General features: G+C 46.4%; 1 protein-coding gene across 2 annotated transcripts in view; it reads left to right on the forward strand.

The window, feature by feature from the left end:
• plpp3 (phospholipid phosphatase 3) overlaps positions 1 to 25,410 on the forward strand; it is a 33,606-nt gene extending 8,196 nt beyond the window's left edge. The window contains exons 2-7 of one of the 2 annotated variants that reach the window (XM_056604568.1): positions 10,776 to 10,933; positions 13,512 to 13,604; positions 13,751 to 13,938; positions 14,059 to 14,116; positions 17,010 to 17,186; positions 24,116 to 25,410. In XM_056604568.1, the coding sequence (XP_056460543.1) occupies positions 10,776 to 10,933; positions 13,512 to 13,604; positions 13,751 to 13,938; positions 14,059 to 14,116; positions 17,010 to 17,186; positions 24,116 to 24,244 (803 nt within the window). In that variant the 3' untranslated portion in view covers positions 24,245 to 25,410. Of the gene's footprint in view, positions 1 to 10,000; positions 10,156 to 10,775; positions 10,934 to 13,511; positions 13,605 to 13,750; positions 13,939 to 14,058; positions 14,117 to 17,009; positions 17,187 to 24,115 lie in introns of both variants that reach the window. The other variant, XM_056604569.1, reaches the window with a different exon arrangement.
• The last annotated feature ends 1,046 nt before the right edge of the window (positions 25,411 to 26,456 follow it).

A 26,456-nucleotide genomic window follows, 5' to 3' on the forward strand; every position in this document is an offset into this window, starting at 1 on the left:
ACTTTATGCTTAAATGGATGTTTAAAAGGGTCAGCCGTCCTTTTCTCCTTACGTTCTTTCTTTATCAGTCGGTTTTGATTCCACGCTAACGATCGGGGCATACAGACTTGTCGTGGTACAGAAGAGACGCTGTATCATACAGATGGGTGTAATTTGTGAACCAGCTCACATAGTTTTCAGCCGTCGTTTAGCACTAACTTTTCTTGACGTGATGCAAGGTATTGCACCTTGCGCATGCATGCACACCTTGCGCAGGCATAGAGAAATGCGCATTGAAGACGCATCAAACAAATGCAGGATGTACTTACATGAAGTATATCACAGCCTTCAGAGGGAGGGTGATTTATTTATAGTTTGTAGAGATAAAGAGCACTGTTGTGTCTTCAAAGCAGTGGTCCTGATCAACAGAGGCCCATAACCTGTGTTCCTTAGTAGTATCTCACACATTGAAACGCGTTTGTTTGTCCTTTTACTAATGTGGGGTCATGATGGGATTACGGCCAAGCCAATGTGTTTTTGTGTGTGTTTGTGCGCCTGTGTGTGTAGCATGTTTAAGCCCTTTCAGTGTTACTTATAGGGCTAGTTTGACCACTCTGGGCGCTACAGTTAAACAACAACCCCCCGGTCTGTGTGTCTGCATCAGGGCTGTGATTAGAGGTGTGTGTGGGTGTCCGTGTGTGTGTGTTTTTTGAGGGAGACGAAGAGCCTAGGGCTATCATTAAAATGTCTCTATGGCTTACGAGCAAGAGACTGTGTGTGTGTGTTTGTGTGTAACTGGCACATGGTTAGCATGTGTGAGCCATATTTGGCCCTGGTGTGTGTGTGTGTGTGTGTGTGTGTGTGTGTGTGTGTGTGTGTGTGTGTGTGTGTGTGTGTGTGTGTGTGTGTGTGTGTGTGTGTGTGTGTGTGTGTGTGTGTTCCCTGTGGGCAGCCCGGCAGCTTGCCCATTCACTGAAGACGTATTATCTCAGATGATCTCCTTTTCTTTGCACTGAAAACACAAAGAATAGGCAAAAACTACTTAACTTTAGTTTGATAATTGTATCCTACAACTTAAATTCTATAGCTTTATAATAATTTCTCTAGACTGTCCTTAATCTTTGATTACGACCTCCCTTTTACCTCTGAGATAACCATAACACAAACTGCTTGTTTAAATGATAATTATAGGATCCTCCAACGTAAACTATTGTTATCAGTAATTCCTATGTGTTTTCCAGTCTGTGTTTGTGTTGTCGTTTGGTCTTGTGAATGAAGATTGTGTGAAGTTCTGTGTGTGTATGTGCATGTGTGTGTGTGTGTGTGTGTGTGTAGGCACAGAGGGCATTTTGTAAACATTCACCATGGCAGTATGCCAATGCAAATTAAAAGTTTACTCCGTGCCTCGCTGGCTCTTATGTCTTCATGCTAGCATTCTTCTCGTCAGATTCTTTCACTGTTTCTGCCTTCAGCATGTGAGACATAAGCAGGCAATGTGTGTTCAAAAGACTGAAGAATGAGCTCTGTGGGTCCTCTTTCTCCTCCCCTCTGCTAAGCCGTACTGCTACAGCATGGAAGTATCAGACAGAAGTGGAACAGCAGGCTTCATAACAGCCTGCTGGCTGAGGCCTGGGGGCCCCACAATGCATCTCACTGTCACCATGTTGTCTCCGACCGGGCCCCTACTTCACTGTCATACTGGGCCCTCTGTCTGCATGTCTCCCTCCCTTTCTCTCACCCCATCACAATACTCTTTGTGTGTGTGTGTGTGTGTGTGTGTGTGTGTGTGTGTGTGTGTGTGTGTGTGTGTGTGTGTGTCTCGGCACAGATTATGGGTAGTGGGGGAAGATGGGGTGGGGGTGGCGGAGGCCTGATTTCACTGTTTTCTTTGAACAATGTCCCTTTTGATGCATCCCAGAATGCATTGTCTGTTAACGAGAACTAATGGGCTTAAAGCAGACAGGAGGAGCGAGAGTAAGCAGAGGGAGGGAGAGGAACAGAGGGGAAGAGGGAAACTCTAGCCAGCCTGTTGATTATCCCTCAGTGGTTTACGGCTGTGGCCGTTGCTAGCAGCAGATCTTTGTTAAAGTGGATGGTAGGCCGTAATGCTTATCTCTCCTTAGTGCTGGCCTGCGCTGTGTCCTAATCAGCTCAGCATCTTTATTGGCCTAGGCCTTATCTGGGCTACAGCCACCACAAGACCTGTCCCCCTTTGCATACAGAGAGCAGGCCAGTCATGAAAATACACCCCTTTAGTCCCAGTACAAACACTGCGCTACGCACTGCATTCACACCGCAGTCTCACTTTTAACGCCTATTGTTGAGGTTTATGGACACCCTCACCGCTATCCAGTCACCAGTCGTGACGGCATAGAGGCTGCAAACTCAGGATTTGCCAACGCACACACAGGCGCACAAACACACATTCATACATACACTCTACTCTCCCACTCTCTCTCTGAGAACGCTTGAATGAGTCAGTGCGTTTACATGGGACAGCTAGATCGGATTAGGCCTTATACCGAACGGACCGTTTAAATTATCCGAACGTGCATGGCCTTTAAGAGATCGGATAATGGCCGGAGCATGGCTGAATCCGCTACCCTAGGTGGCGCTGTAGCCCTTTCAGCAACTGGTTATAGAGCCACTTCCGGTTGACCTCTACGTCCCCGCAACAACAAACACAGGTGGCATTCGAGAAAGATGTTTTCAGTAGACAGCTGTGAGTTCACTTCGGGTCCATGTCATTTCTCCGACGCTACATTGTTCCTACCTCTCGCCGCCGGAGGAGTCCGCATACGACGGAGAGGTCGGAACAATAAAAAAACCTTTTAGATGCAGCTGTTGTTGATCCCCCACTCCGACACCACCATTAGGATTTCCCTGTGGTGTTGTGATCCACCTCCGGACGGCTCTACTCCCTGTCCTGATAGTGCCCACTTTAATCTGAAACACAACACAGGAAACGTGTTAACATCTGACAGTTGTCCATTAAAGGCTTTGCTTTTGATGGCGATACACTGAATTCATCTTGATAACAGATCTTACACTATGTATGTTTGACAAGGTAATGTGGCAGAGTTAAATAGTGATTTGAGGTATGTCTGCTGTTTTATACAGCTTAAGTGGGACCTGATGAAAGGGACTGGCACTTGAGGCCTCCATTTCTAAACTCCCCTTGCAGGTGCCTTTTGCTTAAAGAAAATGTATTAAAAAAGCCCCCAAGGGTTTGTCCCAATAAGTGGCCACATGTAAAAGGCATTTATTTCTGTGGATAAAAATCTCTCTGAGTAAGCACATGCTTCTGCCTGCGGCCCCTCAGTCACACACATAGGAAAAAAAGACAGGGATTCACTCTGTACGCTGCTCTGCTGACCTCAGCTGCTTCTGTGTATGTATGTGTGTGTGTGTGTGTGTTAGTCTGTGTGTGAACGTGATTCCTAAACAGTCACTGATGGGTTGGTAGATGAAGCTGGCTGTTGGGGGTGGATGAGGGCTGATTTTGTTTATTTGGATCTCCAGAACATTTTAAAAGCCTCTTTGCGGCTGGAAAAAGGGCTTTGTAACTGAAACATGTTTTGGAACTGATGTGCTGGAAGAGCCAACAGAAAACCACATTTACATATTCTTATGTGAACAGATATACATACACACTACAACCGAGACACACACACACACACACTCATACAAAGCCAACTCATGCCCCCACTTTGCTGTGTTCAGCTGGGTCTCGCTTGCACCGAGAATAAATGTAAAGAATTTTCCGAAATACTCGCTACACACACATCACAGAAGCTCTGACAACAATTTTAAGAGCCATAGGTATTGGATGTGTCCCAATAAAGGCATAATGATTGCAGAGTTTGAGCTCAAAATAGATCTGTATGTGTACTGGGTCTTTCCTCACTTAAGATCCCACCACTCATGAGAAATCCAATATCCACTGCCCTGAAATTCAAGGTTTGCTTACAGAGAAGACAACGTATATTTTCTACACATATAAATGTGTGTTTGGCTTGTGTGAGTTAGTTAAGTCCGAGCAAACAAACTGGTGAGTCCAACAGCAAGATCCCTCTCTCTCTCTCTCTCCCTGGCTCTGTCTCAATCCCTGTCCCTTTCTCTGTCCCTCTCTCTGTCCCTCTCTCTGTCACTCTCTCTCTCTCTCTCAGCCTCTCTCTCTCTCAGCCTCTCTATCTCACCTACATACAAATATGTACTGTTAATCCACTATTTGCTTTAAAGTGAGCTGATCTATGCATGAAATGTGGGAAGAATTGCAGTGGGGCAGGAGGTTGAAATGTTTGCTTGAGTGGCAGGTCAATGGACTCAACAAAACCCCTTAAATCTTCCTGTCCCGCCCCTCAATCCTCACCCCACTGTCAGTTTCTCCTTCCCTCCCTCGCACCGGCTCTTGGGTCACATGGGCTTGCTGCCGTGCGACTTGAGGCAGATATCCTCTATTATAACGCACCACAAAACCCTTTCCTCTACGTTTGTTCTCCTCGCCTCCCATTAACCTCTCACACACTGTGCCCTTCTTCTCGCCGGACCCCCCCTCCCGGGAGCGTCCCACCCTCCTCTTGCTATGAGATAGGATGTTTAGATGTGGTTCTACTTCTCTAAAGTTTGACCACCATGAAAGAAGACCATGTCTGGAGAAAAAAGACAAGAGACTAATGTGGGAATCAAAATATTAATGAAGCGAAAGAACTATGAAGTGGGTTATTGGCGGATGGTAGCATACAGTGAGGAACATTTCTATTATTGCGCATTTCCACCGGAGGGTGCGGGTCGTTTCTGTGCGGCTAGTAGTGAAGGTGTAGTGAAGGTGCGGTTCGGCTCAACTCAGTTACGGCTCGCGTTTCCACCGCCGTCAGTACCCTTATGGTGGGGGGGGGGGGGTTTAAGACGGATGGCGATTGCCATGGCAGCGTTAGCATCGTGACCTCATAGCAGCCTGAAACAGTGTAGCCTGCTAATAAATTCAAGGAAAAAGAAGAACGCACACAATGAACAAAGACCAACAATGTAGGACGTCAAAGAAGGACGGCAAACTATTGCGAAAACCTTTGTCCAGAAATACCTCGCGGATAATGTTTGTTTGTTATTATCCCCCTGTCGCACTGAAGTGCGATTCTGTCGACCAAGCAACTGATGGAGTGTGTAGCTCAAACTTGCCAGCACCCTTTCAGGCGTCTCAGTACCCCAGCGGAGGAGTACCCCAGCGGAGGAGTACCCCAGCGGAGGAGTACTGCGAGACGAGTGCGGCTCAGTCCGGGTCACGCTCACTTTTGGTGGTCGAAACGCAATCCGTGCCGCACCTTCGCGAACTGAACCGACCTGCACCCTTCGGTGGAAACGCGCCATTACCTGATTCTGTCCCACCAGACTTTTTTTTTCTTGCCATATTTAGCTGAGAGAAATGTATGCAATCGCTGAGTGAAATTAAGCTATAATTAGACTATAATAGGAATTTCCAAACTAAGGTCAGGGCAATCTACTAGTAAGGTGCTAATCTCTCTCACCACACAAAATATAACCCCAAAGCCAATCAAAGGTGCCTCTAGGGTAATCTTGTACAAGAAAAAGGTGCACACACACACACACACACACACACCCACACACACACATAAATAAATACCTCGGCACAATTGCACCCACTGCGTTTATATTTGCAGGGGAATTGCAGTTTGAAATATAACCTGTGTATAACGTCTTTGGGATGATAATTAGGTATCCTGTAATATGATAATACGAATATGTACCCATGCACATATTCCATCTGCAATATTTTCATTTGGTAATTTGGAAAAGACCAAAGACCGGAGCACGGTATATACATACATAGTAAACTAGCCATAGAAATATGTCTGTACATTAACTTCACTCATACTACAGTTCTTTTTCCCCTCACTAGACATGGTTATACTTCAGACTCATATCATCTTTCTCTTCTTTATCAGAGCTCCCTTCAGCTCTGATGTTTTCATATGTCTGTTCTTCAACTGCAGTGGAGTAGGGGCTCCACATCTTGAAGCAAAAGCCCTCACATTGACCCTTTTTAAAACATTCTTTACCTCCAAAAAAAAAGCCAGGGTGGTGTGGCTGAAGCTTGGTTATTCATCACCGTGCGGTTGTCTTGGCACTCTTCGGCCAGACCGTCCGGGAAGGATGTTTTCTTGAGGTGTGGGGGGGGGGGGTCTTTGTCTGATTGTGGGCAACCCCCAACACCCCATGAAAGAGCTTGTAAATGAGTTGTTTTTAATAAACTGACGCACCACCGGCCTCTCGCCAATGACGGGGCCCACTTTTGTTTTTTCCAGCTCTTTGTCTTTTTATCTCTCTCCCTGATCGTGCCTCTCAGCTGGCCTCATCTCTCTCTCTCTCTCTCTCTCTCTCTCTCTCTCTCTCGCTCTCGCTCTCGCTCTCGCTCTCTCTCTCTCTATTTTTATTTTTTTCCGGCTCAGTGCTATCATTAAGGTCGCTCACTCTTCGTTCTTCCCCACTGACATATGGGATGCCATATTTCTTCCTGCTTGCTTCACGAGAGAGGAAGGGAGAGAGAGCGGTGGTGGTGGTGAGGCAGTGGATGTGTGTTTAATGTGTGGCAGGGGGAGGGTTCAAGAGTTTCGGGGCTCAGAAACCATGAGGGGTCTTAAAGCATGTTGGTGTGTGTGTGTGTGTGTGTGTGTGTGTGTGTGTGTGTGTGTGTGTGTGTGTGTGTGTGTGTGTGTGTGTGTGTGTGTGTGTGTGTGTGTGTGTGTGTGTGTGTGTGCGCTCCTCTGGGTCCAGTCCACCCGCCTCGGTATGAGGAGAATGCTACATTCCGGCCTGTTTTCATGGAGATGGCACGGCGCGCTGCACAGAGCGGCCTGGCATCCTGGGGCAGCCAGCACCCAGCCAGCAGGACAGCAGCATGCACACAGTGAGGCTTTCATAACACCTTAATAGATGAGTGTTGAAGTGCTCACTCTTGCGCCCTATCTCACAAGCTTGTTTTGAAACCCCACACACGCACGCACGCACACATAGACACATACACACACACAAGCATATGCACACGCACGCACATACACACACACAGACACACACACACACACACACACATACATCACCTTCTCACTCGTTCTACTGGTCACCTCTTCAGTTTCCCATGGTTATTTTTTTATGCAAACAGGTGTGTGTGTGTGTGTGTGTGTGTGTGTGTGTGTGTATGTGTGTTTTCAAGTGTGCCTGATGTGCGCAAAGTGCACGTAGGAGTGTGAGGGTGAGAACCAGTTTTCGGGGGTAAAGCCTCAAACCCTCTTTCACTTTCAGTTCTCATTTCCATATGAATCACCCAGGGGGAGGGAGAGACAGTGCGAAAGCAGACAGTAGTAGCGGAGCCCAGAGACTAGAGGATGTGAGACCTCCCACACCAAAACCCGAGAAGTTTGCTTACCTCATAGATCACAAACCCCCTTGCCATATGTATACATATATGGACTGCATGTCTGATGTCTTGGGGTGGGGGGTTCTCCCAGCTCATCCCTGCAATGCAACAACAACAAATTCTCCTTCCCGAGAACTAGATTCCCATACACTAACACCGGACCTTTCTGAGCTCTGTCCACACAGCTCTCAGCCCTGTTTTTAAAGGTGTCAGTATCAGCACCCATCCTGCTTCCTGCCCACCACTCTGAACTGATGCCAAAAACCAGCTGACACACACAAACATACACACACACAAACACACACACACACACACACACACACACACACACACACACACACACACACACACACACACACACACACACACACACACACACACACACACACACACACACACACACACACACACCAGGGAGACGGTGGGGGGGGGGGGGGGGGGGCGGGGGATCTTCATCATTGATCGTTATTGATCTAGTAGTTTAGACACCTGAGGCATCAGGGTCTGTCTGTTGGGGTGAATGTGTGTGTGTGTGTGTGTGTGTGTGTGTGTGTGTGTGTGTGTGTGTGTGTGTGTGTGTGTGTGTGTGTGTGTGTGTGTGTGTGTGTGTGTGTGTGTGTGTGTGTGTGTGTGTGTGTGTGTGTGGGTGGGTGGGTGGGTGGGTGGGTGGGTGGGTGGGTTTGTGTGTGTGTGTGGGTGTGAGGCAACCAAAGGGGCTGTAACAAACAGAAATATGTTTCAGCCTACCTTCTGGAACATCTACATAGAACAATAAATGCCTCTGAATAATAATGTGTGTGTTGTTTTTTGCCAAATGCCCGCAAAGGTTTTTTCCTTTTAAGTTTATCAATGTAAACATAAACTGTGATACACACGTTTTTCTCTATGGTGGACTGATGTGTTGTGACATATCTTTCAACACCATGTATATTTCCCTTTGAGGCGCCAACATGATATCATTTTTTTCCCATGAAGCAAAGTTACGGAAGTTAGGGCAAACTGAATATGTTAATAAGCCCATTTTATGTGGTTGCTCTCCCTTTTCTCCCTTTCTCACTCTCACTTTCACTCTTTTTTCTCTCTTTCTCTCTCTCTCTTTCACTTTCACTCGCTCACTCTTTCAATCTCACTCTCTTTCACTCTCTCTCTCACTCTCTCTCTATGCTGAATGCAGAGGTTTTGCAGCCCAGTTGGGAACAGCCCTCATTAGCCCAAATGTCCATACTATAGGAGCTAACCGCTTCGACCACATCAGTGAAGCGTGCACGTGAACCTGCATCAGGCACACATGCATAGGGAATATTATGCTTCGCCTTCATTTTATAGTTGGGTGGTCGCTCGGAGCCCACACTTTTCCGTTGTTTTTTGCCCATTCACAGATTTCACAGGGAAACTCCTACCGGCAGAGCCGTAGTTTGCATTGCTGTGTTTGTGTTTCTTTGATTCGGAGATATGTATTTATTTATATTGTGACTGCATGGAGTTGATGTGTGCAGTATGTGTGAGTTTGTGTGTGTGTTAGTGGTTGGGGGGTCTCGATGTGTGTTTTTATAAGTGTGCATGTTCAACGCTGGTGAGCCCACCCCTGTTTAGTAGTGACACTTTAATGACTAAGGTATTTGGGTTAAGTCCCAGACTTGAGCAGCCGTGTGTATGTGTATGTGTGCATGCGTTTGTGGTCATGCGTGTGTGTTTGTGTGCGTGTGTGTAGGTTTCAGTGGTTTAAGAAACTACAGAGCTGAATTAGTGGGCTCGGTTATGCACCACTCAATGCTTATGTGTCAAGCAAGGCTTCAAAGACTTCGAATTCAATGCTAAGTTAACCTTAAAGGTAATACAAAAATCATCACTCTTCTTGGAAAGGTCCCTTCCATCCCCTGCATACCATAATTGCCCACTAATTTTCACACAACACTGATGCAAGCATTATTAGCTTTTGTCTGCTAAAGGAGCCCCAACCCCCTTTGGGTCTTGGGTGTCAGAATGCGTTTGCTCTGTCAAAAGAGGGGGGTGTTTGTGCTAATGCTAATGCTAACGATAACTTTGATTGTCAACAGGAGCAGCAGGAGATGTTAAGCTGTGTAAATAGCCCATTTAGTGCTTGCCATAAGACACAGACACACAGACACACACACACACACACACACACACACACACACACACACACACACACACACACACACACACACACACACACACACACACACACACACACACACACACATCTTAATTTTTGTTTGTTGATTAATGTGTGCTGATGTGAAGGTCTTCTCCCGGGTTTACAGGTAAGTGGGTGGTATGGGCTGTTAGCTGCTCGGCCATTAAAGGAAATGAGTTTGCTTGTGTACTTGTAATCTGATTTACCAGTTTTGTATGTGTGCTAATTTACGGTCATGGGTGGTTGTGTGTGTGTGTGTGTGTGTGTGTGTGTGTGTGTGTGTGTGTGTGTGTGTGTGTGTGTGTGTGTGTGTGTGTGTGTGTGTGTGTGTGTGTTTGTGTGTGTGTGTGTGTTTGTCTTTTGCAACACATGGATGCTTGTCCGTGTCTGTGCATGTGTGTATGTGTGTGTCTGTTTGTGTGTACGTGTAGTCATGCTTCCTAGCCTGGTGCTGCAAAGGAGCTCTGTCCCTCCTTACCAGAGGGGCTTCTACTGCAGCGACAGCAGTCTGCGCTATCCTTACAAGGGCAGCACGGTCCCCACCTCCATGCTGATCGGTGTGGGGCTCACACTGCCCGTGGTGTCTGTAAGTCACCCCAACATAGCCCGACCGCGCCGGGCTGAGCACCCGCTCAAGCAGTACAGCAGCCTGATCACCGGAGGGGAACTGGGGGGTGGGGCCAGAGGTGTATGGACGGATGGGAAAAAAGGTGCAAAAATTCTTCAAATTTAATCCAGACTTGCTGCTGAAGCTAGGTGTAAGATCGTGGTAAACACTTTTCTTTTGAAGAATCAAGGAATTCCTCCTGATATTTGAAATTGGTTGATCAATTTGAAATTACACCTCTTTGGACATCCTCCAACCTCAAAACCCTGCCGTATCCCATGATCCTCTGCTGCCGGGGTGCTCCCTGTCCCCAACTGACTCCCCCTCCCCCGATCCCTCTGTTGTGTCCTGTGTCACTGACCTGTTGCTTTTATGTCTTCTTCTCCTCTCTCTCTCTCTCTCTCTCTCTCTCTCTCTCTCTCTCTCTCTCTCACTCTCACTCTCACTCTCACTCTCTCTCTCTCTCTTTCTGTGTGTCTGTGTGTGTCACGATCCGATTTCTGTGATCATTCTACCTTTCCTCTCTCTCTCACTGTCTCTGTCTCTCTTTGGCTCTCCCTTGTTCTCCCTCTCTCTCCCTTTCTTTGTGTCTGTTGTAGCTGGCCTGCCTTTCCTCATCATTGAGACTAGCACCATAAGGCCGTACCAGCGCGGGTTTTACTGTACAGACGAGTCCATCCGCTACCCCTATAAAATCGGAGAAACCATAAGCGACGCCGTGCTTTGTGCTGCTGGCACTCTCATTGCCATTTTTTTTGTAAGTCTACGTACATAGAAACCAACCTCTTATCTACCTTTTCCTCTACTCTCCCTATCTCTGCCCCTCCTTGACCATTCATATATATATTTTTCTGGCCTGAAAGCTTCACAGTAGATCTTACGGAATTAGTAATATAATAACATTCAGCTTTCTTGCATATAACGAGATCATTAATGATTAACCTTAACACATATATAAATATATATATATATATATATGCATATATATTCTAGTTTTTTATCTCCTTGCATGCAGTGCTTCTGTTCTTTCCGTGTAGAGTATGATGTGTCTCTCTTTTCTTGTCTGTCTGACTTCCTTCTTCAATATCCTTGCATTGTCATTTAAATGTCTCTAAATAAACAACTGTCTTTAACCTCATTCCATCTGTAATAGGAAGCTGTCTGTGTGATGGTGTGCCGTGCATGTATGCATGCATGTGAGACTAAGAACCAGCCCTTCTCATGCCCCCAATGCCTGCCCCATCACCTTTGCCCTTTTTCAATCCGTGGCTAAATGTATCATGCCCTCTCCCCACTCCTCGTCGTCCTTAACTCAAAGACTGAGGCTTTCATCTTATTGAGCTAACAACATTTGATTAAAAAAAAGCATTTTAGGATATATACTTTATGAGTAAAATGGCATTCATGCATAATAAAGAAATTGCAAATGTCATCAAGTCCTCCGACGTCTTAAAAAAAGTGAGACTCTAATAAAGAAACATTCAATTGAAAAATAACTACCCTTTAAAAGAAAAGCTAGTAAAAACGAATGGGTTTCAGTCAGAGAGCACATTCATCTGAGAGTGAGCTCTCTCTGTTTCACTCTCTGCAGTCACCAGGCTATACATTAGAAGCTTGGTTGGGGTTAGTGGAAACATGAGATACTTCTGCATGGTGGCCTACACACACACACACACACACACACACACACACACACACACACACACACATTCACACACACACACACACACACACACACACACACACACACACACACACACACACACACACACACACACACACACACACACACACAGAAGACCAAGACACTGTTTTAATGCCACCAATATAAACAGCAGTGACACACATATTCACACACTTATTTATGTGTGTTTGTGTGTGTGCCATCCATGTGTGGCTGTATGTAAATTCTCACATTATCATGTGTGGCTTAAGCTGTCCTGTTTGCTGCAGCAGTATTCCATTAGTGGCTTCCACTACCGCTAAAGCGAAGCACACACACATTCACACAGACCCACTGAGGGAGATAAGAGAGGGAGAGAGAGAGAGAGAGAGAGAGAGAAAGAGAGAGAGAGATAGGATAAAGGTACAAATACCAACAAGACAATTCAGGTAGACAGATAGATATATCAATTTATTGATTGATTAATTTTATCTACCGACATTTGTATTTCCGTCAAATTCTTTAAAATGTATGTTTGCCATCGCTACATCCCCAAGAGAAAAAGCACACACATAGACTCCAATCTTTATTTAAATTGGTTCCAAGCCTGCATTCTGACCACCCTGTCGGCATGTGCACAAACACAAGCACACACATACAAACATAGACAAGACAAGTCAGACATAAACATGCACATACCTGCATCGACGCAAAAGACTGAGAAGGGCACTTGGGTCAGACCATAGATTGAACATTGGGTCTTGACTCCATTCTTTGCTTGGTTAGTGATGGACATGTCATCATTTTCCTGGGGCATTTGAAAAGATTAACCGAGCAAGGCACCCCTAGACAATGTTAAGACAGCACCATTCCCAAAGGCTTGGCTTTACATTCTACCAGATGTTTTTTTTGTAACAGATTTAAATGCTGCAAAAGAATAATAATTTTTAGCTTGCCATTGTTCGTCCTGTAGCTAAACAGTTTACATTTGAAACCAGGAGACATGGACTATTTTTATTTTAGTACTATCTTCCCTCCTTTACTGCTTTACTCATCCCATGCTGGATTCCATAAACCAAGTGGTAAAACAATGCTTCCATCAATCAATCATCAACATACTGCCTGTGGGAAAGGCAGGCCATACTCATTCTGTCTACAGGTCTATCTATCTGTCTGTCTGTCTATCTGTCTGTCTGCCTGTCCATCCCTCCGTCTCTTTCTTTGTGTTTGTGTGTGTGCCTTTTAACCCATACTCTGTTCATCAACTCTCCCAAAATTATTGCACAAACAATGTTGTCATAACCGCCTAAGGAGCTTTCTTTTAAAACGCATGCTGCCGCAGCTGGAACTACTCTACGAACAGCACAGGATTCATCACAATCTTCTTTCTTTGACTTTTGCTTTAATCAGAGATGAGCATTCCAGGCTTGGAGAGTAAAAGTCCTTGTCAATGTTTTGAGCCAACTGTCTGGGATTATATCCAATAGGCTAATGTGGCTGATGATGTGTCCGATTAGAAACACTATAATGCCACAAAATCAGAGTGCTAACACGGCAGGAACTTTTACTCTCTAAACTAGGCGTTTTTCCCCACATGGGCTGTGACCCTGTTATTCACCAACTCATCAGGTTTGCATCCACTCACACTCATGTGATCTCCTTGCCTTTATAGATAGTGATTGGGGAGTGCTATAGGATCCACAGCCTCCACGAGGGAACCAAATCATTTGTGGGGAACCCCTACGTGTCCGCTCTTTACAAACAGGTCAGTCGTCGTGATGCTGGGAAAAGGAAATGCAGCTTTTCATGGATGGACACAAACAAATGCTACATGACTTCACCATGACGTAATAGGAAGACAGTTATGTTCCATGTAAAAATTATATATTTGGTTGTTGTGTGTGGGTTCAGGTGGGTGTGTTCATCTTTGGCTGCGCAGTCAGCCAGTCCTTCACGGACATAGCCAAGGTGTCGGTGGGTCGCATGAGGCCCCACTTCCTGGACGTCTGCCAGCCGGACTTTTCCACCATCAACTGCTCTTTGGGTTACATCACCGTCTATACCTGCCTTGGCCAGGACAACAAAGTACAGGAGGCCAGGTGTGTATGCAACAACCTACATGCAGTCATGTGTAACACACAGGGGGATGTTGGTAACACATTGGGTCATGTATGTATGCACACTAAATGTGATTATATCAATCATTTTTTTCTCCCCAGAAAATCATTCTTCTCTGGACATGCCTCGTTTTCGATGTACACAATGCTGTACCTGGCTGTAAGTATTGATCCTGCTAGCTTAACAACACAGACATACACACACACAGACACATTGCAAATATGTGTCTGAGAGAGAGAGAGAGAGCAAGAGAGAGAGAGACTGAGGCTGAGAGAGTACAAGGCCATAACAAAGCTGTAAAAGAGGGAATCCAATGTAGTTTCCAGACCATAGAAGGAAAGCTGTGCTGAGAGCAAAACCATAGGGGGACCATGCAGGAGAGAGAGTCGCACAGTAATGAAGGTGAAAGAGAGAGAGATTAATGGAGAAAAAACAAAACCCTACTTTAGATTTGTCATCCAAGGGTGACATTCCAAGCTCAACAATGCGGGCCCTGGTTTTCCCTCAGCCTGAGCTCTGTCCTGGGGAGCTTCAATTCTGTCCTCGGGAGCCTCAGCTCTGTCCTGGGAAGCCTAAGCTCTGGCCTGGAGAGCCACAGCTCTGTCCTGGGAATGCTGTTCTAACTGGGACAGTTCAGGCTAGCACCCACTGATCACCCGGCGCTGTCGACTTAGCTCACCGCTCACTGGCACATCTGGCGAGCGGTGCTCCAACATACTGAAAGGAAAATTCGGCTGACGCAGTCGCCCCGATTGGAGCGTGTGAGTGAGCGAGCGGGCGAGGGAATGCTAGCGTCTAATGCAAACACAAAGTGTCTCCTTCAGGGCTGTGTTGTTCCTGTGGCTTACCTCAGCAGAGCTCAAGCCTACCGACATGTCAGTCAGATGGACAGACAGACAGACAGACACACAGACAGCGAAGCAGGGCGGTGGCAGAGTAGCCGAAGCAGCCCCCGCAAGCATGTTTGTCAAGTAACCAATCCTCACCACAGCTATGCTTTGTCTCACGTTGTGGTGTGAACTCCAGAGAGATGGGGGGGGGGGGGGGGGGGGGGGGGGCGTACTTGTTGTAAAACATGCCCTTTTCTGATGTGTGCATGACTTTCTTCATTTCCGCTATTTGCAACCCCTTTAAGTCAGAGAGAGAGAAAGAGATATAGAAAGAGATCTGGGTAGGAGGGAGGGAGTGGGATTTTTCCAAAAACCGCCAGACTGCTTGTCTCTCTTACGTGTCCTCCACCATGGGAATCTGCCCGGGCTCCTTCTGTTTTTTTGTATTATTCAAGTGTAACGGTCACTTTGGGATGCACAGCAGATTCCCAAGAGCCGGCTGGTCAGAGAGGCAGATGCCAGAGTACTGTGTGTGTGTGTGTGTGTGTGTGTGTGTGTGTGTGTGTGTGTGTGTCTGTGTGTGTGTGTGTGTGTGTGTGTGTGTGTGTGTGTGTGTGTGTGTGTGTGTGTGTGTGTGTGTGTGTGTGTGTGTGTGTGTGTCTGTGTGTGTGTGTGTGTGTGTGTGATGAAGAGCAGGCAGACGAGGATGTGTCTTGGTACTGAGCAACGAGGAGCTTGTTGAGACCAGAACTGTTCAAAGGACAGACTTCCTTATCTCATTGTGCCGTGTTTGTGTATTTGATTTGAAACATTGTTGCTATCTGTGTTTGGGCTAGCCGTGAATGGCCTAGGTTGCCACGGTTAAACAAACCTATAAACCGACCTATAAAAGGGGTGGTTTTTAACAGATTGAAAATATTGCATCAAGGGGAATGTGATATTTTCCCCTGGTTAGCAGGAAGTGAAGCGGTTGGGATGCAGAGTACCTAACAGAAGCCTCTACAAGGCCTATCGGGACGTGGCCCGGTCCCGTACCTTGGAACCTGCGGGCGGAGGAAGCCTGCGCTCCAAACATCCCTGGAGCAGATGGGCGGTGGAGGATGAGAGGGGGGCGCTTCCTCGTTTGCATCAAGGATCAGACCAATGCAGTCGGTCTCATAGTCTGTGTGGGGGGGGGCAACATCTACTGAAGGAGCAGGATGGGAGGGGGGGTTGTCTAAAGTAGTATTGTTCGTCTGGGCGAATAGAGAGAGAGCGCTTGATTGGGGGAGGAGGATGGCTAGGGGGAGGAGGGGAAGAGGCTTGACCTTGGCTGCAACCTGCTCTCTAGCTCTGCCTTAACCCCTCTTTGCCGGGTGTGAGAGACAGGAAGTGGTGGAAGAGGATTTGAGAGTGGTGAGAAACCTGTGTTGACCTCACTATTCCTGCCTGTGTGTGTGTGTGTGTGTGTTCTCTTTGGTTGTGCTGTTGCAGCTGGGAAGTATAGGTTCAGTCAAGTCTCTCAGAGGGCTGTGGTTTGTGTTGCTTAGTTTGTGTTAGTCGTTTATCCTCTGTGTGTGTGTGTGTGTGTGTGTGTGTGTGTGTGTGTGTGTGTGTGTGTGTGTGTGTGTGTGTGTGTGTGTGTGTGTGTGTGTGTGTGTGTGTGTCTTTCTCTCTGTGGGTCTGCTGGGCATCCCTCCTTTGATTCATTTTAAAACGGTCAGACACCGAAACAAACACACACCCACACACCACAGACACATTACATACCACACACACACACACACACACACACACACACACACACACACACACACACACACACACACACACACACACACACACACACACACACACACACACACACACACCTACACACACACACACACACACACACACACACACACACACACACACCTACACACACACACACACACACACACACACACACACTACATACCACACACACATACACACACACACACACACACACACACACACACACACACACACACACACACCCACGGGTTGCAACACATTTATTGAAGGCTAATTGATATAAACATGTTCTTCCAGGTGTTCAACGGGAATCGTAAAATATAGAACCAGTGTTGCTCAGGGACGTCGGCACTCAGAAATCCACATTCAGAATGAGAAAATAATTCTTAAGTTACAGTCATTCATTATGTTGTTCATAATAAACATTATTATCCCTCTCTCTCTCTCCTCCGCCCTCCCTGCAGTTCTACCTTCAGTCCAGGTTCACGTGGCGCGGGGCGCGGCTCCTGCGGCCCCTGCTCCAGTTCACCCTGCTGATGATGGCCTTCTACACGGGCCTCTCGCGGGTCTCCGACCACAAGCACCACCCCACCGACGTGCTGGCCGGCTTCTTCCAGGGGGCCCTGGTGGCCTGCTGCACAGTGAGTGAATCGCCTGTTTACTGATGCGTGGCAGGACTGAACACACTCAGCCTCCACCATGTTGAACTCTGAACCTCATTGTAATGCCTCTCTCCCAAGCATTGAGGAACCCCTTTTAAAAACGCTTATCCCCCCCCCCCCACATGGCTCTTTGTATTATTGTTCTCCGAACTGCTGTCTATCGCTCGCTCTGAAAAACAGACTAGGCAGTGAAGTGAGGAGAATCTGATTCCCTATAATGAAGAACACATTGCTGGGAACCAAGCCTGTGTGTGTGTGTGTGTGTGTGTGTGTGTGTGTGTGTGTGTGTGTGTGTGTGTGTGTGTGTGTGTGTGTGTGTGTGTGTGTGTGTGTGTGTGTGTGTGTGTGTGTGTGTGTGTTTTTGTTTGTTTGTTTGTTTGTTTGTTTGTTTGTTAAGTCCTATATTTTACTACACACTTCCTCCCTTTATTGTTGACATATAGTCATGGTGACATACCGTCATGGCAGTCGCCATATTTCCGTTAACCAGTAGCGTACCGTGGGGTTTAAGTCAGGGCCTTCAGTAACGAACTCCATCAACGGCCAACCTCCAAACACTCAGACATGCACGCAAATGTCATATTAGGTGCCGATACAGCCAACACAGCCACAATATGCGCTGCTGCGTAACATCCACAACAAGACAGTTGATCTTCAGCAACAACAACAGCGCACACGCACACCACTTTGCATTACAGCAGAGCTAGAGTAATGCAGCATCACCATCTGATCTTTCCTTATGTTACTCCGCAACCAGATTGCACATCACACACATGACACAAAAACAAGTGTTTTTCGCAACCTCAACGGATTCAATAAAGTAGCCTATAGCGACAGTATTACAAGTGCAATGCCAGTTCATTGACAAAAATGAAACATACATGTAGGCCTTTATGCCAGATATTTTACAACAGCTATTCCAGCCAGAATATCAAACCCACAGGATTAGTAGTGAACGGGTTCATTCAATTTGCTTACTAAACGGCATCCACACACAGCATTACCATTAAGCCTACTGCCCAAATTCCAGCAATATGTTTGTGTTTCCAACCATTACAAAAAATGTGTTTTAAACTAAAGTACCACGACAACATTATCGCTCCAATACATTGCAAAGTATAACTCACCCATCACCCATGGCCTTGGTGAAGCTGTTAAGACTGCTAAATCCGGCACTGTTCCATGTCCCCTCGCTGATGTTGAACAGCAAACACGGCCAGCAGAATAGCTTGTTCTGAACGGTGCTAGCCGTTAGCCAGTCATAGTGGCTGTAGTTGCACTCTGTAGAGTGCCACACAAATCCTTTACTGGCCTGGGTCAGCCCATCCAGCTTCGGTGTAGGTCTTCCTCTTGAAATTAAAACTGTCTTCTCTCCAAACGATCGCCTTGAAAAAGGCAAACAAAGGAGATCAGAAACAGGATCGCTAGATGCTGTGAAGGCGGTAGCCATAGTAGTTCACTATCAACTCAGTACCGCCAACAATTCAAAATTCGCTGATGACATCACCGGGGGCCAGCGACGGCATATTGCTGGGCCCTGGGGGCGTTCTTTTACTCCACATCAACATTTGATGATTACACACGTCAGTGAAATTTATAATCCAATGGGAGGTGGCAGCTTCAGCAAAAGCAATACTTTTAGTGCTGGGCCTGCTGGTCCATGTAACCTAGTGATGCGTAATTCAGCTGAGCTCAGCCTCAGAAGAAATTGGGAAGTAAGATGCGTTCAGACACAAATTAATGTAATTTTGAAAAAAAGAATATATAGATATTATTTCGATTTTGACAGGGCCAGCAGAGAAGACCCTGCTGGCCCTGACGGCCCTCCACTGCCGTTAACCGTCATCATTAAGCTACGCCAGCCGGTGCCAAGGAGAGTTAAACGGAGGTGATGGTAGAAAGGAGAGGGAGAGGGACGAGAGAGGGTATTAGGCTTTGAACGAGGAATAAGGCTGTTCATTTTTTTTATTTTTTTATTTGGCTGCTTGGGCGCTTACTGCACAGCAGGCTTAGGTAAACTATGCTGTCTCTGGGAAAAATAAAGAAACCCACGCCCATATGGACATGCCTACGGTACAGACACACACACACACACACACACACACACACACACACACACACACACACACACACACACACACACACACACACACACACACACACACACACACATATACCAACACGCACACACACACACACACACAAACACAAACACACACACAGACAGTCACACAGATACAGGCGCATGTGACAAAATACTGCGACTTAAAGGTCCCATGACATGCCACCAGGTGTGGTGTGATTAGCAGTTACGCCTTTTTAGAAATCAGCCCCTTATGACATCACAGTTGGGCGTGTCCACCTAGATGTGTGACGGATAGATGAGCAACGTTTGCTACAGTCCACTGGGTAGGCTGGTTGACTGATCTATCCAGCACACATCTAAGTGGACACGCCCACCTGTGATGTCATAAGGGGCAGATTTCCAAAACGGCTTGTAACGGCTAATCACACCACTTTTTAGGTACCTTTTCAGGATCCAAGATCTGTAGCTTCAATAGGATTATTGGAATCAGGCAGGGGTTGAATGAACAAGGGAATAGCAAGACTGCAGCTAGGCGTAGCTCCTGGAAGACTTCACCTCTGGGCGGGTAGGGGGAATCATCCCAGTGCTTTTAGAAATATGCTCAGCTCCTCTACTCTTGACCTCTGGAATGGCCTAGTCTGCAAGCAGGGTTGAGGAGGAGGTGGAGGAGGGGGAGGATAAGGGGGAGGAGGAGGAGGAAGAGGAAAACGGTGAGGAGGAGGAGGGAGAGGAGGGGAGGGAGAGGAGGGACTTTTTTTCTACACACTCTTCTACTACTAGTACCCACAAATACACACACTCATTGAGAACCCACCGACAGGGGCCTCGTACATACTACGCATGCATACCTAACCATGCACAGACTATGAGGTAACTCACTGATTAGCACATACACACGCGCACACACACACACACACACACACACACACACACACACACACACACACACACACACACACACACACACACACACACACACACACACACACACACACACACACATAGCCCTATGTCACACATACACCCCATCCATTAACACACACATACACAAATATGCATGTGGCCATCTTCCCTAACCCCAAACATGTGCAGACAGCAATTACATTCTTACCCAACCATATTCATAACATTGACACTGCAGACACACACAGACATATAGACACACATACACACACACAATAACACACACAAACAGACACACACACGCTCACACAAACATGCATGCACATCATTAATGCCTCAACCAAGTACACATTTATTGTATTGTTATGGGTAAACCAGCATGTGAAACACACACACACACACACACACACACACACACACACACACACACACACACACACACACACACACACACACACACACACACACACACACACACACACAAAAGTGCAGTCCAACCCCTGCTGATTGGAACAGTGGGTTCAGTTTTACGATACTTCACTCCCATTCTGATTTCCCCACTGTAAGGGGAAACCAACATCTGGTAGCACTTCTCTGCTGAGCTGCTCCTGCTCCTCCTTTCCTCTGAGAGCATTGCACAGGACTAGAAGGAGGATCATGGGGGACAGACCAAAAGGTATTAAACCTGGGTGCCTGAGATCCTCAATAAAGCTTAAATTACCCCCACAGAAAAACCCCAGCTAAAATTCGAGAAAATGGATGGTCACTCAGACAAAATGACCATACTCTGGTTTGATCAATAGCCCAAATGGCTTCCATTATATTGGCTAGGGGTGGTGTGAACGCTTTCAAATCTAGATTTTTTAACCACTAATATTGCTCAAAATATCACCAAACCTCCACAGTAGCATGACTAGGGTCCCTACACATAAAAATAAGCATTAACAACTTAGTTATGGTCCTGGGAGTTTATTAAAGAAGACTGTTTTCCAAGTCTGTGCCTTGCCGGTAGGTCCATGTTTCCAGGAAGTCCACACAAGTCGATTACCGGCTACTGTAAATAATATAATAGAGATGCCAAGAATTTATCAAGAGGGGAGAATGTTAAGTTAAATTTTCATTGTCAATTATATTTTTTACGGTAGCCGGTAATCGACTTGTGTGGACTTCCTGGAAATATGGACCTTTGATCAATATTAGTGGTAGCCAATATAATGGAAGCCATTTGTGCTGTTACTTTGCTCCGGGCATTCGCGGGCAAGCTCTATACTCGATTATCGACGAAAAAAAGTGTCTGGTGGGCTTATTTTATGGGTCTTCATACCGAAAAAGACCCTGGGTTAAATTTTCACACTTTATCATTCAATTGACATGGTGTTGGAATTTGGTTTAACACATAAATTTATTGGATAATCAAATAGCTCAAAACAAAATGATGGAAATAACTGCCGGAGCAACGCCTCAGTTAACTCTGGGATAAGCCAGGAAGTTCCTACCTGTCACAATTGGCCATCCACTCTGACCCAGTTTTCCACGAGGGGTATGGTGAAGGTCAAGCGAGACTTAAGTCAAACAGGAAGCAGCTGTCAGAGAGAAAGAGAGAGAAAGCGTAGGGGTGGTGTTGGTTTATTTACAGGGTTCATTGTCACCATCAGAGATGGAGGAGGGTCGAGGAGTCAGGTCAGACACAACGCTCAGCCAAGGGTTGTTTGTTTCCTGTCTTCCTCTTTCTCTGCTGCTCTCATGTCCTCTTAAAAACAGACAGAGACACAAAGAAAACAGTGAAAGCCGCTAGATCGTAGGCCAGTCAGTGTCTGGTGGTCATTATAGTCCCAAATGGCTGCTTGATAACCCTTCGCCAACACAATGGAACCCAACAACCTCACTTTACTTTGGTTTTCAGTAAAGAACAAGGATGTGGGAGATTCTACACAGTTGTTGACTAAAAAGTGTCTAAATCTACTGCAATTGTTACTTTTCCCCTCTAAAGCACAAGGTCTTTATTTTGTTTTTCTTATGTTTGCACTTCCTGAGCTCAATCACTTCCTTTGTGACTCACATTTGACATTGCTCAGATGTGACCTCATTTGGGGAAACCACATTTTGATTGATTCGAAACATGAACTCACAAGAACATGAATTTGAATACGCAAACATACACATACTTAAAAAGAGCTCGCACAAATTTTCCTGCTGAGACCAGAGGTTCCCGCTGGCTTGTTTCCAGCTAAACGGCATTAAAGAGCGCACTCTCCCCCTTGTCCCGTCATAGCCAACTTTGCACACTCAGCCTTTTGAACACAATGGACCAGGAGTGAGTTGCACGCACATACACATAGTATGCATTCACGTACATGCACAAAACGAACAGACTTGAACAGTGCTCATTGGAGACTGGGAAGATGGTTCGTGTCTGGTTGTTTTAATGGGAGATACAGACATTCTGCCAAATGATTTCTGTCATTGAAAGGTCACCCGTAAAGGTCACAAAATGCCAGGTCTCCCCACACATGCCGGCATGAGCGCCCACTTTCTCACTTACATGGAAACACACACACACACACACACACACACACACACACACACACACACACACACACACACACACACACACACACACACACACACACACACACACACACACACACACACACACACACACATATACACACACACACTCAAAGACAATCTCACACACTTAAAGACTAACCAGCCAGCTCATTACCCTCTATGGTGGCAATGTATCCACCACTGATCTACTTTGACATTTGTGACCAGAGACCATACCAGCTGTCTCTTTAGCCAGCAATTCACATGTTCTAGGCGGACTGTGTCTGCCTAGATGAGATTTTGAAGGGACATGAGGGATAGTTACTCCAGCTGACTATAATGAGAAAGAATTCCCAGGGTGTTAGTCCCTCTACGGGAATGCAGAGAGCATTTTGACCTGCTGCTCAGCGGGCCTTTCCCCTGTCGGCCCAGAGCCGGCCGGAGAGCGGCATGAAGCTCTCCCTCCGGAGCCCAGGGTCTTCCTAACAGCAGCCCTCATCATTTGTTGGGACAGTATGTTCTATAGTCCCATTTCCTGCCCACCCATTCCCAGTCTCCTTTTGGTTGTATGATGTCATCAGGACCTTAAGAAGAGGTTTCTCATCCTTTGACTTTGAATTTCTGACTCAGCAGTCTGCCTCCATTTTCCCAGGAAATAGGTCTGTATAATTGCCTGGGAGACTTTGTAACCAAGATGTGGTTGTTTTTCTGTTTCTTTTGAGAATGATTTTGATTATTGACTATGATTGGGCTGATGACGCAAGGTTGAGCCCATAAGATCAGCTTCCTGTATTTGAATCTCACTTTTATGGTGCGCAGCTCCTAGATCACTTCCTCCTGCCAGATCGCTTTACTAATGGAGCTGAACCCCGCCAGGATGTTTTCATGCCACCTAGTTCATTTTCCAAATTTCTTCAATTCTGAGTGAAGAATTATTATTATGAGTCCGGTTCAACAGGAAAGGCAGAATTTCCATACCTTTCCCTCTTTGATTCTCCTTTTCTTTGAGCTCTCTAGAATGTTGTTTATGATCCCAACCCCCCATCTCTCATCCTCTCCCACTTCCTCCCTGTGTGTCCACCAATGGTTCTTGCGTTGTTACTGATAACTTTCTTCTCCGCTGACCTGGGTGTTTATGGCTGGTCCCGCTCTCAGAAGGGCAGTCAGGCTGCAGGGAATCTTGCAGAGACGGAGGGGAAGACACGAAAAACGAATTTCATGAGATGAAAACGGAACGATTACTGTAATGAAACAATAAACTGTCTAGAGGTGATAACTATATTAATCTCTCTCTCTCTCTCTCTCTCTCTCTCTCTCTCTCTCTCTCTCTCTCTCTCTCTCTCTCTCTCTCTCTCTCTCCTTCCACCAGGTGTACTTAGTGTCCGATCTGTTCAAACCCAAGGCCCCGCCGGCCACGCCACCTCCCTCGCCCATCAAGAAGGAGCTCCTCCCTTCCTCTGACATCATCGACCGGAGCAAACACCACAACATGGTGTGAGACCAGGGGGACCGTGGCACTCTAGGCCTCCTTTTTCTTTCCTCCCTTGTGACTGAGGAGCCAATTGCAGTGCTGCTCAACCCTCCCCATCAGACAGTAGAATGTAGCGAGGAGAGACGATACGGCTGCTTCTCCAACGTTAACCCTCCTCCGCCGTGCGCCGCCTTCAACGGGCCCCAAACAACACACTGTAGGTAGAAAAAGGCCCTGGGATTTGAGATTTGCACACACAAAGTCCACTATCAGTATCCAGACGCATTATTCACTGCCGTTATGTTTACTACTATCCACCCGCCCGTTGTGTTTGTGTTTGACCAATAGTTACCGAAAATAATTTGAAGCTATAGAAGTATGACTTAAAGTAAGATCATCGAGGGCTGGGGGTTTAGAAGGAGGGGGTTTGGCGTTGAAGTGAAACATCCTCTGAGTATGAATGCTTTGTCCTCTATGTATACAAAAAAAAGTGGAGAGATTGAAAGACGAAGAAACATAAAACAAACGATTGAAGGAAATTCATGTGATTCTTAGACAAAGTCACTGCATCGAAGGAAGATGGATCTCGTCTCTGTGTGGCCTATATACGCCGTAAGAAAAACACCCCATGCGATCCGTAGGAACATTATAACTGTGCGGTATACCTAGCAGCATAGATATATTAACAGTATAGAGAAAAACAATGTTAAACATATAGCACTATTTTTATTTTGTTTTACATTACAGTGTCCATTATCACCACTCGCTGCCTGAGATGTGTTGTCTGTGAAAGCGCTTAATGATGCTGTCGTCACGGCGACAGAAGCAAGAGTTAGAAATTACGTAATCGTCAAACTCCATATCTGGTGAAGACAAAGTCGATCAGTCACTCCTCATAGAACCAGAACAGTGAGACACGGTCACAGTATATTTCCAATACTGTAATGTTTGGGACAGGTTACCACTCGGCGAGATCAGCATCAGCAGCCGTCAGTGAGCAAGGGGAAGGGTTCTAAGGACCAGGGTTTACAACCAGGACCCTCTTTCTCCTGACTCATGAACTCTTGTGTCAATTTGACTAGCGCATCAAGCGTTTCACAGTGAACTATCATAGCAGCCCTAACCCGGGATGTTGCATTTCATTTTTTATATATATTTTTGGAAGGGGGAAATGTGAAATGTAGGGGGTCTATTTTCTTTGGATGTAGGGGGGGGAGGGGGTTAGAATCTCTCAGGACCTGGGCGAGGGGTGTGGCTGTGCCATGCTTCTTGCTCTGGCGTCGGAGCCGTCTGATTGGTTGCTTGACAGGAAGGGGATTGGTGGGGCAAAAGCATAGGGGTGTGGTCTGTCACCTTGGAAAGATGGCATTGATTGACAGCTAAGCTGGCTCATTATTTGGGGATCTTCCCGCTGGTAGGGAGGGGCTCTCACCTGCCCAATAGCTCATAATCAGTGTGTGTGTGTGTGTGTGTGTGTGTGTATGTGATTGTGTGCCTAATGTGAATTTTGTATTTTGTCCATTATACTCATGTGGTTGTCATGGTGTACTTTACTTGTACATATCCCGTGTGTGTGTGTGTGCATGCGTGCGTGCGTGCGTGCGTGCGTGCGTGCGTGCGTGCGTGCGTGCGTGCGTGCGTGCGTGTGTGTGTGTGCGCGCGAGTATGATGCATGGCTGAATGCCAGTTTGTAACTGCTCTGCCCTTTACTTTTATCCTTTGTGTGTGTGTGTGTGTGTGTATGTGTGTGTGTGTGTGTGTGTGTGTGTGTATGTATGTGTGTGTAGACTCCCTGCTCCTCCCCCCCCCCCACACTTTTCGTCACACACTTATGTCTGAGCCAAGTGTGTGTGTGTTAGCGTGTGTGTGTTGGCGTCCATGTACGTGTGCCACTTTGCATTTGAGAGTGTGAGGCCTTGGGACCTCCCAGTCAGGTGAAGCTTATTAAAAACTGTGGATCTAATATTTTATTATCTTTTAACCTATATGTGTGTTCCAGTGTAATCACTAACAGTTGTACAGTACCACTTGCATACAGCAGCTCTTCCTACTACACACAGCCGCAGACTCCAGGCCCCGCCATTGTTGCACACCTTCTCTCATCGTACAGTCCGTCCCATCATCTCAACAAGCGTTCTACTTACCTTATTTTTTATATATATATAAATAATGTATAGATCAGTACAACACCATTAACTCTGTAAGATATTGTTCCTAAATGTGTTTAAATATATCCACT

Source organism: Gadus chalcogrammus, chromosome 12 (genome assembly GCF_026213295.1).
Source record: "Gadus chalcogrammus isolate NIFS_2021 chromosome 12, NIFS_Gcha_1.0, whole genome shotgun sequence".
Classification (NCBI taxonomy): domain Eukaryota; kingdom Metazoa; phylum Chordata; class Actinopteri; order Gadiformes; family Gadidae; genus Gadus; species Gadus chalcogrammus.